This window comes from Ixodes scapularis, unplaced genomic scaffold (genome assembly GCF_016920785.2).
Source record: "Ixodes scapularis isolate PalLabHiFi unplaced genomic scaffold, ASM1692078v2 PGA_scaffold0__279_contigs__length_252992795, whole genome shotgun sequence".
Taxonomy (NCBI): domain Eukaryota; kingdom Metazoa; phylum Arthropoda; class Arachnida; order Ixodida; family Ixodidae; genus Ixodes; species Ixodes scapularis.
Window position 1 is genome coordinate 83602074 of NW_024609835.1, and position 13944 is coordinate 83616017.

Consider the following 13944-nt stretch of genomic DNA (forward strand, 5'->3'; position numbering starts at 1 on the left):
CCTAGGCCAAGTCCTGGAGACGATACGAGTATTGATGTGCAGGCAGAATGATTAACCTTGACATATTTTTTTTTTTTAGTACTTCTGAAAGATTGGCTAGGCGCACAATCCTTCTTTCTACATTTAGCAACACGGTTGGAGCATGACAGAAAGAACTGCTCATCAAACAGATACTAAGAAAGACTCGAGAAAATATTCTGCAGTGCGTGTATTCGCGACTCCAGCAAAACGGACGCCGCCAAGCGGGAAAACCGGGAACCAGCCGGTCCAGGTCGCTCCGCGCCCCTCCGCATATCTGGTGGCTTTCGCGGAGACGTGTTGTCGGCGCGGTGGCGAGCGATGTAATTTGACGAAGGTCCGATTATTTCTTAAGTTTGCCTGAGTGATCATTAGTGTGGTGAAGCCGGAGTAGATTGTTTTCTTCTATTACGTGTTTGAAAGCCCGTTTACTCCACAGCACACGGTCGCGTGCTTTCGATTTCTTGGATAGGGAGGAATCACGGAAAAACTTTTTGATTTCTTATCTGTCTCGAATCACATTCAAAGTGACGACTGCTTGGTAACTGATACTGGAGGGAACATCAATGTTGCAGTCAAGTGAATGGGAAGGTTCGATAGCTGCTTTTCTTGAGTTTGGTTGTGTTCGGTTAGCTTCAAGTTTGAGCCACCCACGCCGGTCGGTGCGTTGGCTATTCATCTTGGCTGTTTTTCGCCAAAAAAGCCTCTGGGCCACACTGAAGGAGTTGGGCTGATTTCGCAATTACTTGATTCAGGAAAACTTGCTCGCTGCAAATGATGAATGAGGGAAATTATCTGTTTTCAAAAGGTGGGAGAAAAGTCTCTCAACGCGTTATATGCTGTCACGACATTTTGACCTATCACGCCTCCAATATTTATATTACTAGGACGTCGAAGCCAGCAGTAATATACGTCTACATGGGTCAGGTAGACCGGCCACAAAAAAATACTAATTTTCTCCGTTCAGGATTTGAAGCAAAGTTCAGTGCAGAGAGGTTCTGCGTGAATCTTCAATGAAGTCTCTCTTCAGTTTGTCTCCGTGCTGCCGGCTATACAACCATTTGGCTATGTTTAAGTAATATGTCTCCGTCTGTCAAATATACTTTTATTCAGCAGCTCACCTAATAGCTAGTCTACTAAGCGCATATTTCAACCCGAAGGATATACTAATATCGCTTTGGTGGGACCCCCCCCCCATAGTACGTAATATAATACATAACCCGCTCGTCAAAATGACTTCTCGATTGCTACTAAAACCTGAATTGAAATACGAGTATCAGCTGCCTAGTGGGGCGCCGGCGGGTTAACATGGTCCTTGGCTCAAGAAGCGGTTGCTTAATTTTCGAAATCTTCCTGCAGCCAGTGTTGTTGGCCGAGCAGACGACTGGAGCTGTTTCGTAAACGCGGATACGCACAAAAGCTCGACTTCGCAGACAGATAAGTCGCATGATCGAGGCATGCGAGTTAGCTGAAAAGTTACTCTCTGTGGAACAATTCTGTAGTCATCGCCGCTTTCCTTAGATGATCAAAACTGATTAGTATGTTACCGTCTCTCCGGAGCCCATAGTTTCGGTTTTGAACGAAATCTCCGAAACGAAAGTTTGACACGAAAAGAACAAACAAACACCGGCAAAACAAAACTATGCTCTGCAAGTTTATCTGCACCGGCTACACTTAACCGTCTCAGTTCAAATACCTATAAAATTGGGCATTAAACAAAAGAAAATCTGTTAAATTGAACGCGCCACCTGTTCAGGCGGCCCGGCCGAGCCGCCGCGACCTGGACTCAGCCGCCATGTTTGTTTGGTGGTGGCGCCCCCTATAGGTCGCTGGAGTCGCGAATACCAGCCCACTAATCTTTCAGTGTTGCTGGACTGAAGTAAATGAATGTGGAACCATGGCTGAATTAGGCAACGTCGATAACATGCTGTAAAAGCTTTATTCTCACTATCTTGCCTATCCACATTGAGCTGATTCAGGGAAACCATGAACTTTCTCGCTTTCCAAGTCAGTTATAAAAATTGTAGAAGAGTCCGGTGACGGCAGTGCCCCCCAGTGGGGGAACACCACCTATGGCTACATAGTTACGGTGCCCTACAAAAGATGGCACGTGGCGCACAAAATTAATAACGTTGCATCGTAAATTAAAAAAAAAAAAAAGATGCATATAAGTTGCATTGTTGTATAAAACACAACAAGAAAAAAAGTTTGAAAAAAAGCGTGACACACACATCATAAAATACGGTATCTGGTATAGTCCTGTGGCGCAACAGCACTTAAGCCTACTATGTGTTCGTCTTGCTCGGTACATAACACTTTTCTAAAGAGAAGACTGTACGTGCTCATAAGGTTCTTATGTGGCCCAGAGAACTGTGGGCAGAGCAGCAAAAGGTTGAATTAAAACTTTTTAACCTTTTAAATCAGCAAAAGGTATTCCAGACTAACAGAAAGGAGTAATGACCATCGTAGTGCAATGGCACCAAGTGCATTCATATGTACCATAATACCCCGAGGGATTTCCCACCCCCGAAAATTGACCCACCCCTATTTTTGGCAGGATTTGCAATTTTTTCAGAAAAGCTTAAAGATAGCCCAGTTCTAGGAATTGCTGGGCCCTGGCCTATGGTGACCATGGCAGAAATGGTGTTGCCCACGGCAGGAGTAAGCGAACATTGCTGGCTAAAAGGACAGTCATCTTTGATTCATCGCTTCTGCCTGCATTCGCAAGTTTTGCAAGTCACAGAATCTAAAACTAGCATTTCTTCAACCTTTTTCTTAGTGCACACCGATAGTAAGCTTACTACTTATTTTCACCCAATTTGTTTTCGATTTTAGGTGGGCTATGTCAGGATATGACGGTTGTGTGACCGTAAGACCTTATACTACGCCCGATTTGATCAAGCCACACTCCAGTCGTTCCCAAGGAAGTCGCACAACACAGCAAGTGCAATCAAACGATTAACTAACTTGCATTCCGTCGCCCCAAGTCTCGTTCGCCTCCGGTGTCGGCTGCAACTGAACAGCTCCTTCCATGAGGACTACTCTCAAGGCCCTCTACTAAAGGCTACCTATGAGTCGAGTCTTTCTTTACCCAAGACCTCCGATGAAGCCTCCCGATAGAGACCCCATGGGGACTGGCCATCAAAGACTCCTTACTCTAGACCCTAACTGAAGATCGTCAAATTGAGTCTCTCTAAACTGCTGCCCGTCATCTCCTTATATAGCCTGCCCGACCGTTTGTCTCTTGCCCCTCCCGCTCCCACCGAAAATATTGTGTTCATAAAAGGCCACGGGCGAGCACCACGGCACCTGTCTGGCGAGAAGTCCCGGCTCAGTACTGTGACGTGAACCTCAACGGATGTTCGCTGGTAGGCAGGCGGGGCACGCCATCGTCAGCTCTCTTTATTTGATAGGATTCAAAGGGGTCCAGACTGGCGGGGAATGTCGGCTTTGGCACTGGAGACGTTCGAGGAGTCAACACGGGTTCATACCGACGGGGAATACAGGCTTTGGCACTGGGACGGGGCGACAAAGCCAAAGGTTCTCTACACGGTACTGCTATAGTTTTGTACATGTTCGAGAGTCACTTGTTGGGCCAAGTTGCTCCCCCTAATGCTGCCCTTTGGTACTTTACGCGTTTGCTGAAAAGGGTTCTAAAGTTTTCTCGTATTTGCATGTACTAATTTACTGTGAATGACTTATTTTTCGTGGGCTCAATATTTCGCGATTTAGGTCAAAGCTGAAGTTTGGAATAATTCACGGGTTCTAATTTTCGTGATGTGGTGAGATTTCAATATAGATTCTAATGTATTTATATTTTGTTGAAATTGTTCGCGGGACCTATTTTTCGCAAATTGTAGGCGATTCGCAAAATTTCGAAAATTAGGTTGTTTACATTATATATATATATATATATATATATATATATATATATATATATATATATATATATATATATATAAAAAAAGAGCTCTTTCTAATTTGCACCAGCTCCAAATGGAATAGGCTGCTCAGAATTAATTGTATTTACTTTACACGAGATGTTTATTAGTTCCTTTTATACGAGGGACATACCATATTCATTTACAATTTACTGTTTTTGCCCTCCGGATACTGGCCACTTGGAGGTCAGCAGATATGTCCACCTTCTCAACACACTCTTCCTAGAGCCTAAAGCACTCGCACCACCGGTGTGGCAACTTTTTCATGTTCTGCTGGAACCACTTTTTGGAAGTGCATCGCACCTACACCTGTACTGCTGCTTCCATCTTTTCAGTGACTGCAAAATGGCATCTTCATAGGTTTTTTTTTTATAGACTGGTGATAACCACTGGGGGCCAGATCAGACTGAACACATGCACAATGAAGAGCCTGACAGGTCGTATGACTTGTCAGAAAGATGGCCGAACCTCATCAGGTGCCGGCCAATCACGGCATTGTGTGCATTCATGTGAGGCCATGATTGATTGGCACCTAGTCGGGTTTGGCCATCTTTCTGATGCGTCAAACGACCTGTCGTACGTTTCGTCGTGCATGTGTTTGGCCCAGCCGGACCCCCAGTGATTACCACCTGTCTGTGAACCTGTAAAAACCTCTGTGAGGTCGCTTTTTCGCAGTCATTGACAAGCTGAAAGCAGCTGTCCAGGTGCAGGTGCGAAGCACTTCCAAGAGTTGCTCCGGCAGGGCACTGAAAGGCTGGCACACAGACGGTGCAAGTGCATTCGGCTCCAGTGGAGCCTGTTGAGAAGGTGAACATATCCACCAAGCTCTAAGTGGTCGGAATTCGCAGTAAACTCATGAACACAAAAATCAACATGCTACGCCCCTCGAATGCATTTTCTTCTTTCTTGCATTTTCCTATTCACAGATATTCCTGCCATTTTCTTCTGTGTGCATGCTGTACATTTCTTTTTTTTTACCATTTGATTTTCTTGTTTAGCTGTTTTGTATTAAATTCATTCCTGCTCTTTTCTGAAGCCTAAAGACCTTTGTAAATACAAATAAATGAATAAATTTGCTTGGCAGTTTGGTTTTCAATATTTATTTCTGCAGGCTAATCTTAGTGATACCTTTGTTTTTTCATGCTGAGGCATGTTCTGTCTTACCGTGAAACACCTGGCATTGCCCTATCAAAATTTAGAGATAATCACGAAAAAATGGGGGATTGATGCTTGTCCGGTCATCAGTTTTGCATGTCAATGTACTGTGCACATTTTCTCCGATCTTACAAATTTGGGAATAGGCGCTTAGTGTATAATGGATGGATGTGCGGTATTCTACGATAGTGCATAGAAACATGGGGCTTTCTTTGCATAAGCTTAATATAGTAGAAAGAATGTGATTTATGAATAAAAAAAAAAAAGCCACTTTGCCGTACTGAGCGATGTCTCTACAAGATGTGAGCATCAATCTCTGCAAGTTGAAATCTTGAAGTAGCTCTGCTACCTTTCTCTTCCAGGTGTGGACAGACTCCTTCCTCATTTGGATCGCAGTAAGGTATGGTGATGTAATTATGACTCGTCTTTTTATTGGTCACTGTAGTGCATTGTCATTCGGCAGACTAACATGCTTTTTGTCTGATACCACTGTAGCCACCACCCACATATACCATAACCCGTGCCTTCTGCTTTGGAATACTTATGGCGGAATATGTTGTTGCTGGAATCATCAACATCGAGAGGGGCCTTTACAGCTACTACGATCTTCAGAAAAAGAAAGAGTGGTAGGGTATTTAAGGTGTCTTTGCATGACTATTTTGTTAGTGTTTTCAACAATACTGTGCCATGAGAAACTACGACTGTATTCTGTTTCACCTTGCAACGAACCACGTAGGGCGCTACAATCAATCCCAGCCATTCCAGTGGCGTGTGAGCGTTAAGTAATCTTCAAAAGAGGCATAGCTATGTGTGGGGCACGTAATCATATGGTAAATTCCCCGCACTGGATTGGTTCGGATAACTCGAAGCGTTTGCTGCAGTCTATCATAGAGCGACTTGTACTTTTACTTTCACTGCTATTAATACATAAAATTAGCTGGGGGAAGATTTGCTAGGCTCGGGGGCAGACTTACCAATAGGTATGGTAGACAGCTGCCTAGAGCAACAAAATTTGTGGGACAGCAAATTTCGTGGGGCGGCGAAGTTCGAAAGATGGAGAGAATTGCACTGATCCTGTTACAGCTAACTCTATGCACACAGCACGTGGGAGCCACGATCCATTTTAAAATTGCCGTCGAAAATGGATTGCAGCACAGATACCTGTCATGTATAACACCGGTTTATGGCATTCACTGTTTGAGTGAGCTTCATAGTCATCTTGCTGTAAGCTTCAAAAAACTGTTTGCCTTTGGAAGACAGGTTTTGACAAACTGGAAACCATACTTCCAGTGTATCAAAATTCTGATGCATGCACTTCTGAAACACACATGGGCAACTTCACTTGTTTTGCACACCGGTCTCAGTCTATGGCATATAAACTGACTAAAATTTTGTTTTGAACATTCTCCTAAAGGGGGTTAAGGGAGGGAGGGAGGCACACAGGCAGCCAGGCGGGCAGGCTTTGCCACTTACAAAAGTGCCTATGGCAGCTAAGTGCCAAATCCACTTCTGGGTAGGTTTCTTTGAAATTATTTGATTTACTCATAAGAGAGACAAGGTTGTACAGAGCACAAGACTGTTACCGCGAACAAGCGATCGCCGGTTTTTCTAGTTTTTCTCTTTGAAACCAAGGGTTATCATCCAAGTTATTATTGCTACGGAAAGAGTTCATTTAGTTCTATAACGTAAGCGATAAAATTTTGTGCTCGCTAATACTATTTAGAAGTAAAATGCGAAAATGCGCCGATGTCGTGTTAGCGCTAACAGTGTCGCGATGTGTACCTACAGAAATGGCAAGATTCCAAAGCTTGACATCACATTTGCCTTGTTTACCTAGTAGTAGACGATGCAAAGAGTGTGAGCCCAAATTGCCGATAGCCGAATTGCATACAGATGCAAATGCCCAGCAGTTTCTGATATTGTAGTCAACTTGCAACCATGTTGCAACCATGCACTTGTACGAAGTTCTATACAAAGGCCGTACAAATGCATGGCCTCAACCAGACCAGTCTTTGGAGTCTACAAGTGGAGTGCGGCATAGTTTGAAGCTCTTCAGGTGAAAAAGTGAAAAAAAAAAAAGGTCTTTCCACTGTTACTAGAGCAAAACATTTTGTTTTATTATGGAAACACTTCTTTTTTTTTTCAGGCTTGATCACGGATCATTGCAATTCCGGACGCTGTCTGACCTGACTGTGGGCATTTTGGGAGCTGGAGTCATTGGACAAGAAAGTATGTACAGTGCCTCTTTGCTGTATTTTTCTGAAGGGTTAATGCCATCAGTGTCTTATTATGTCATGCTAAAGAAGAGAATTGGGCACAAGTTTGGAGATTTGACCATTGCGTTATCTCTTCTGTTGGAGAAAGACATAATATGACAAGTTTGTTTTCTTCAAAGTCCAGGGATTCATATTCTTCTTTTGCACAGTGTCTTGTTTAGGCTACTATTTGTGGATGCGACTGTCCTGACCATTTTCATTCCCATCTCCTGAGATGCATACTTTTAATTCAGTACTTATACACTGATAATCATTAGAGAGCATCTTGAACATGGAAGGCAATCTATTTTAGTTTAATGACATTCTCTGGCCTCAGCATCTCGGTTGTTTCAGGTCAACCGTGACTTCACCATCGCCTCTGCTGACAAGCTGGTCAACGTTTTGTGAATAGGCTAATCATTTTTAATATACTGTGTGCAATATACAGTCACCGGCGATATAAGCTGGAATGCACGAGTGATGACCATGCAGAACAGACCATGCACCTGACTCGCACACATGGTAGTCTGCGAGTCAGGTGCATGCTTTAGGTGTGTGCTCACTATCAGGCATCATATCAGCGGGATGTGCATCTACAAATTTGAACACTGGTACTGATCACTAGACTGCGTGGTCTGTACTGCCTGGTCACCGCTTGCGCCACAGTGTAGGAAGACTGAGGTGGACTATTGTAGTCTCCAGAAGCGTCAAACTTTTGTTTTCATTTTTTATGCGCACCACCGGATGGCATTATGGTCGTCGAGGCTGACGATACTCGTCCTCTACACATGGAGTGAAACGCTTAGCAACTGCAGCGAAGCTTTGCACTTGCTGAACTGAACGTGACAGTTAAATATGGCACTTTTTAAGCGGCGGGAAATATTCCTGATGTTACATAGGGATATTAACCGTTCAAATAAATAAATAACAGGTTTTTGGCTGGTGTCATTCTTAGCATTCGTATGTGTAGGCACATGCTTTCTTTTTTTCTGAAACAAGTAACACACACATGCTGGGTTGTGGAATGGTAAAAATTGGGGTGTATACAGAGCTAGGGATGCCGCAAACTTTTTTGGAACCAAAGGTTCGATGATCGAATTAAATGGTTTGAAAGATTTCGAATTTTCGAACTTTCCATATCGAGAGCTTCGACGGAAGTAGAATTTTCAAGCTTGTTAAACTAATCAGTTCGACGCTTTTCGAATTTTGCCCGTTCAGAAATGCAATGTTTTTCGAACCTTCAAGCTTATTATGCTAAAAAGTTTGATTCTTTTTGAACTTTCAAATTTATTACATGGCAAAGTTCGATGCTTGTCAAACTTTCGAACTTGATAGACTAAAAAATTCAATAATTTTCGAACTTTCAAACTTCTTGCATTAGAACGTTTGAAGCTTTTCGAACTTTCAGATTCCCTATGCTAAGAATGTAAATAATTTTCGAACTTTCGAACTTGTTTATCTAAAGTATTCTAAAATTTTTTAACTTTTGAATCCTGAGAAGTCAAAAGTTCGGCGAACTTCAAACTTTTAAGGTAAATGTTCGAAGTTCGGCGAACTTCAAAAGATCATTATAGACTTGGGCGTGTTGGTGATCTACATTGACTTAAAACGAAAGAAACACACAAGAGGACGAAACAGATGACACAGCTCTCGTCCGTTTCGTCCTCTTGTGTGTTTCTTTCGTTTTAAGTCAATTCAAAAGATCGGCGGGCGGTTTCATTTGGATTCAGTCAATAAAATACATTCATAATTTTTTTTTTTTTTGTATTTTTGCATGCAGTGTCGCATTCCTTGCGAAAGACAATGCCGTTTATTTCAATGTTCTGGCATGCTCATTTTTAAAGAAATAAATTCTGGAAGGACGATGGGTTTTTGACAATTGTTGTTTGTGCTATATTTCAAGCGCGCTATAGCCAAAGCTATTTATGGTAGAGATGTTACACTTTTTAAGAATGATCTATGTATAGCCTAGGTAAGTGTCGTCTTAAGATACGATAATTGTTGTTCCAGACGAGATTCAAAGAAATGTCCAAACATGTATCTGCTGGCAATTATGCCCTACACATGGTAATTTTTTTTTTCTAAACTGTTTCAGGTATCTTATTTAAATTAACACCACAGACAGTACATATCATTACCATCTACAGAATACAAAATAATGTATTTATTGTTTTTTTCACGTTGGAGGAATAAATTAACTCATGGGAGAAGATTTCTAATACTGTTCAAGTTCAGCACGTCATAAAAAAGAAGCCATTTTGAATTATTTTTTATTTTCTTATTTCGCATTCCTGGTACATGTTTCTTTTAGCCTGTACACATTTTGGTAAAAGAAACTTGTTTCGAAGTTCTGGGCCTCTGAATATGCAAGAACACAAGACTTCCGATGGGTTCTTCATATTTTTTTTTTCTCTCCAGCTCTTCATTCCCGCATTTATTGCTATTCTTTTTTTTTTTTCTTTTACCAATGGCACAGTTATTTAGGTCGAAAAGACATAGCTTTGAACTTCCAGACCACTTGGCACGTGATGAGTAGTGCCTTCTGAAGAGTTTTTAACAATGACAATCTACGCTATCTTTTATGCAGTGAAGAGTGCGACAGTAGCTATACACATGCATAAATAATTTCAGAGTAAAATAAGCTCGATCACGCCCTTTTTCCCCGTATCGTTTTCTTTAACAGTCCGAAATATTGGGGGGGGAGGGACTGGAGCCTTCCCCCCACCCTTTCCCCCGGTCTTGCGACGCCAGTGGTATCGCAGAACGCTCCTCGACCTCGAGTTGTGTCGGCTTCTGTGCTTTTTGCTCGGCGTCTCTTCCGTCCCGGAAAATAAACCTCCAAAGCAATTAGAAACTAAAAAATTGTCAAGGTGCAGGTGAGCTGGTGTATGTTGATCATAATGCAAAATCCTGAGGCTGGGAATGAAATTCGAAAGAAAAAGTGTAAGAAGAAAGAAAAAAGGGGACAGGACAATGTTTCAAACTCAGCTGAGTTGAGTATGAGGCGTTGTCCTGAGCTGAGTTTTCAGCTGAGTTGAGTTTGAGACGTTCCTGAGTTGAGTTTAAGACGTCGTGCCCCTTTTTTCTCTCTTCTTCCACTTTTTTTTTCAAATTGCATTCCCAGAGCTGAGTTTGAGGCATTGTCCTGTCCCCTTTTCTCTGTCTTCTTAAGGTCCGTTCACAATGTTGCAACCGAGTACGACCGAGAGAGACCAGACCGGTTTTTAAGCCTCTTGCGATGTCTTGGGACTAGATGTGCTGCAGCGGAGCTGGTCTTGAGACGTCGCAAGGGGCTGAAAAACCGGTCTGGTCTCTCTCGGTCGTACTCAGTTGCAAAAGTGTGAACGGACCTTTACACTTTTTCTTTCAAATTCCATTCCCAGTCTCAGGATTTTGCATCATATACAAACTAAACTTACTATATGCCAGCGTCACTCAGGCAGCGTTCGATCGGATTACTTCCAGCGTGCGAGGGGGTAGGGAGGCAGTTTGCCAGATCGCTGCAAGGTTTCGGACGTATGCGCTCGTCAACAATCAATCCGTCGACGAATATTTGGATTCGCGTTCGTGGCCAATGAGTGCCCTGACGGAACATATTGTCACTGGGGAATGACAAGTTCTATGGTGTGCATAAAAAGCACGGTGGAACCCAGGAGTCATCGCACTGGTGCCGAAGGAATGTCACGACTACGTGATTTCACAATTCGCATTTGAGTTGAGGATTAAAGCTAAGGAGGAAGAAGTAGAAAAATCGTTTCATGACCCCTTTAAGGCCACGGTCCCACTGAATGTGGCAGTTTAGGTGCTTTTTGTCAGGTCATTACTCGTCTCCTCTTAAATACTGTAATGCGGAATTGATGTCATTCGAAAGGCAATGCAGTCCTCTTTCATTTTATATTATGTATGTGTTGGTTTTTTCTGTTCATGCGCGTTTCTAGCGTTGCGAATATGATGGCGTGGACCCTCACTTGCTCCGCTAGTTCATGTTTTATGAACGATCCATTAAAGATAGCACGGTTCCAATATAGCAGTTTTGTTAAGATGATGTTGGAGCAGGATGTAACGATACACTTTTTTGGTATTTGCAATAATTTGTTTTTTTCATTCCTCCAAATATTGCCCTAAAATTGACATTTTACAGCACAAGTATGTTTTTAATGACAAGCACTAGGGTAATGAAATTAGCTACAGATATAGTGCTTATAATTGGTAATATACAGAAAAAAATTTAATGTTGTGTAAATTTTGTTTGTTTATATATTTTATATCAAACGTAGCACTTTTTTGTGCTTCGGGCCATGGTACTTCAAATGTCGCTGAGGAAATAATTAAACTATGATAAAATCTTTTATAACATTTAGATCTACAATGGTTGCCCAAGAGGTGGACGATGGCTTTTTTTCATTTTCAAAGTCATAACGCTCTAGGAGCCCTTCAAACTTACCTGTTTTTGACGCATATCTTTTTTTGACATCAAACAGATTTGTTGGAATCTAATAACATTTATTGGTTGGAATAGATATACATTACAATGTATTACATTTTCACAATGATCTTGCTTTGGTTTCTTAATAGGTGTAGATCTTAGCTAATTTTAAAAACAATTAAAAACTGTTAGGGTGTTTTGTTGCGCTACCTGGTGGATGGCAGACAAACTGCTGATTTCTAATGTTATTGCTTCGGCGGGTGTTTTTACCGTGTAAGATGAGACTGTCGCTTGCTGCTGGAACAAGAACCTGGCGATTCTTCACCGAACTGCTCCTTCCGTAAGCTTCAAAAGGGCTTTTTTCGTTTCGCACACCATCTGTTCTGCTTGCCCGTTAGTTGCAGGATGATATGGTGCAATAATTTGATGCCTGATGCGTCTTTGTTTTTTTTTTTCTTCAAAAACTTTTTTATTTTATCTGTAGCAAGATTTGGCGCGTTTTCAGAGAAAAGAATTTTCGGTGGGGCAAAAGTAGGTAAAAGAGACCGTAGAACGTCAATGATGTGTTTGGACGTCGTGGCAGGCATCGTGTAAACTTCCAGCCACTTAGAGTATGCATCGACCATGACTCCGCAGATGTGGATATGTTTCGCCACCCACCGACTGGATAGTGGATCGTTTTCAGTTACTGTTCATGATGGCGTTGGACTCAAGGAAGACTTCGAGTCTTTCCAAAAAGTTAGCCCAAGTGCCAGGACTTTTGTCAAAAGTGGTAAGTGTCCAAAATGTCGACAACGTCGGTAGCCACGTGTTGTGCTTGACAGGGGACACTTACCATTCGCTGAAAAGAAACCTGCTTGTTCATCTGCCACGAGTCGTCCGATATCAGGTCATCACCGCAACACCATCTCCCGACAAAAACGCATGTCCATAGTTAGCAATCACGTGAATTTATAAATTCCCGAACGCTCATAACTTGCCGTCGCTAAACGCCCTTCATTCATAGCGTCTTCATGGCAAATAAACGTCTTCCTATTTCTTCTGATGGTTTTCATCATATTCCTCCTAAGCTGTACTTACAACATTCTGTGTGTCGGTGCTTCCGAAAATATTTTAACGGCGTTTGTTTTCTGGGAACTATATAATGTAACAACCTTTACAACATCTTCCGGACCCCGTGAAACACAATATTTCATGACGTTATTTTAGTCGTCAATAAAATGGTGAGGTAAGTACCATAAAAATCGCGAACCAGTTTACTTGACGTCCGCTTCCACTGGTGTCTTGGAAGATTGTGTCTACTAAGCGTGCATACCTGCAGAATAAATTTTCATTGATAGAATATTGACTCGTCAATCAACATTTGATTCCTTCTTGGTAAGATTTATTGCTAAAGCCCGTTACAACCGTGGAACCGCATCTCCCTATATCAGAGAACAATTTATACCCCGCCTGACATTGTCACATTAATGCGTTTGCTGGGCCACGCTACTTGAGCCAGCTGAGCACAGCTTCCAGCGGCGCGAGCAAGGCCACGAGGGGAACGTGATGGTGCTCGAGCCATCCCATCGTGAACCAATGTTTCGGCCACCCCACGCGTGTGTGTCGCCATCTATTGGTTGAACTAACGCCTTGTTCAAGATGGCTGCCGTGGGACCACAGCCTTAAACAGTGCATTCGTGTGATCACTACTGCATCATGCACGTTAAAGACCCCCCGCCCCCGGGCTGGCGGTTACAATTACTAATCTATGGCCATACGTCACTCTGCACTGGCAAATATTCCAGCACATCCGGGACACTTGTCGTCTCATTTAATTGCCTAACCAACTTCGCGTAGTCTAAATATTACACCCAATACTTTTCTAAACCTGATTTTGTGAAAACCAGTGAGGCGTGAAAACGTTATTTGAAACTGAAACTGGGGGAGAGACATGAAAACCAGACTTCGAACTTTGCACACTTGGACTTAAAAAAAATTCAAAACCTTCAAATATTTTTTTTTTTTTAATTTAGCCTTAAAAGGGAATTGAAACCTTCAAAGTTTTCAAACTTTGTGTAGAAAGAAATTCGAAATGTTAGAATTGATCGAATTTTATGTCAATAAAAATTCCAAACGTTTGAATTTTTCAAACTTAAGATCCAAAAAA

At 42.2% G+C, this 13944-nt stretch overlaps 1 protein-coding gene across 3 annotated transcripts in view; it reads left to right on the top strand.

Annotated features, from left to right (window-relative positions):
• LOC8029625 (glyoxylate/hydroxypyruvate reductase A) overlaps positions 1 to 13944 on the top strand; it is a 79678-nt gene that overhangs the window by 8785 nt on the left and 56949 nt on the right. For all 3 annotated transcript variants that reach the window (XR_006077446.1, XM_029983077.4, XM_029983076.4), the window contains exons 3-5: positions 5477 to 5514; positions 5610 to 5740; positions 7261 to 7343. Coding sequence is in view for 2 of the 3 variants with exons in the window: in XM_029983077.4 (XP_029838937.2) it covers positions 5477 to 5514; positions 5610 to 5740; positions 7261 to 7343 (252 nt within the window). In the remaining variant the exon portion in view is untranslated. The remainder of the gene's footprint in view (positions 1 to 5476; positions 5515 to 5609; positions 5741 to 7260; positions 7344 to 13944) is intronic.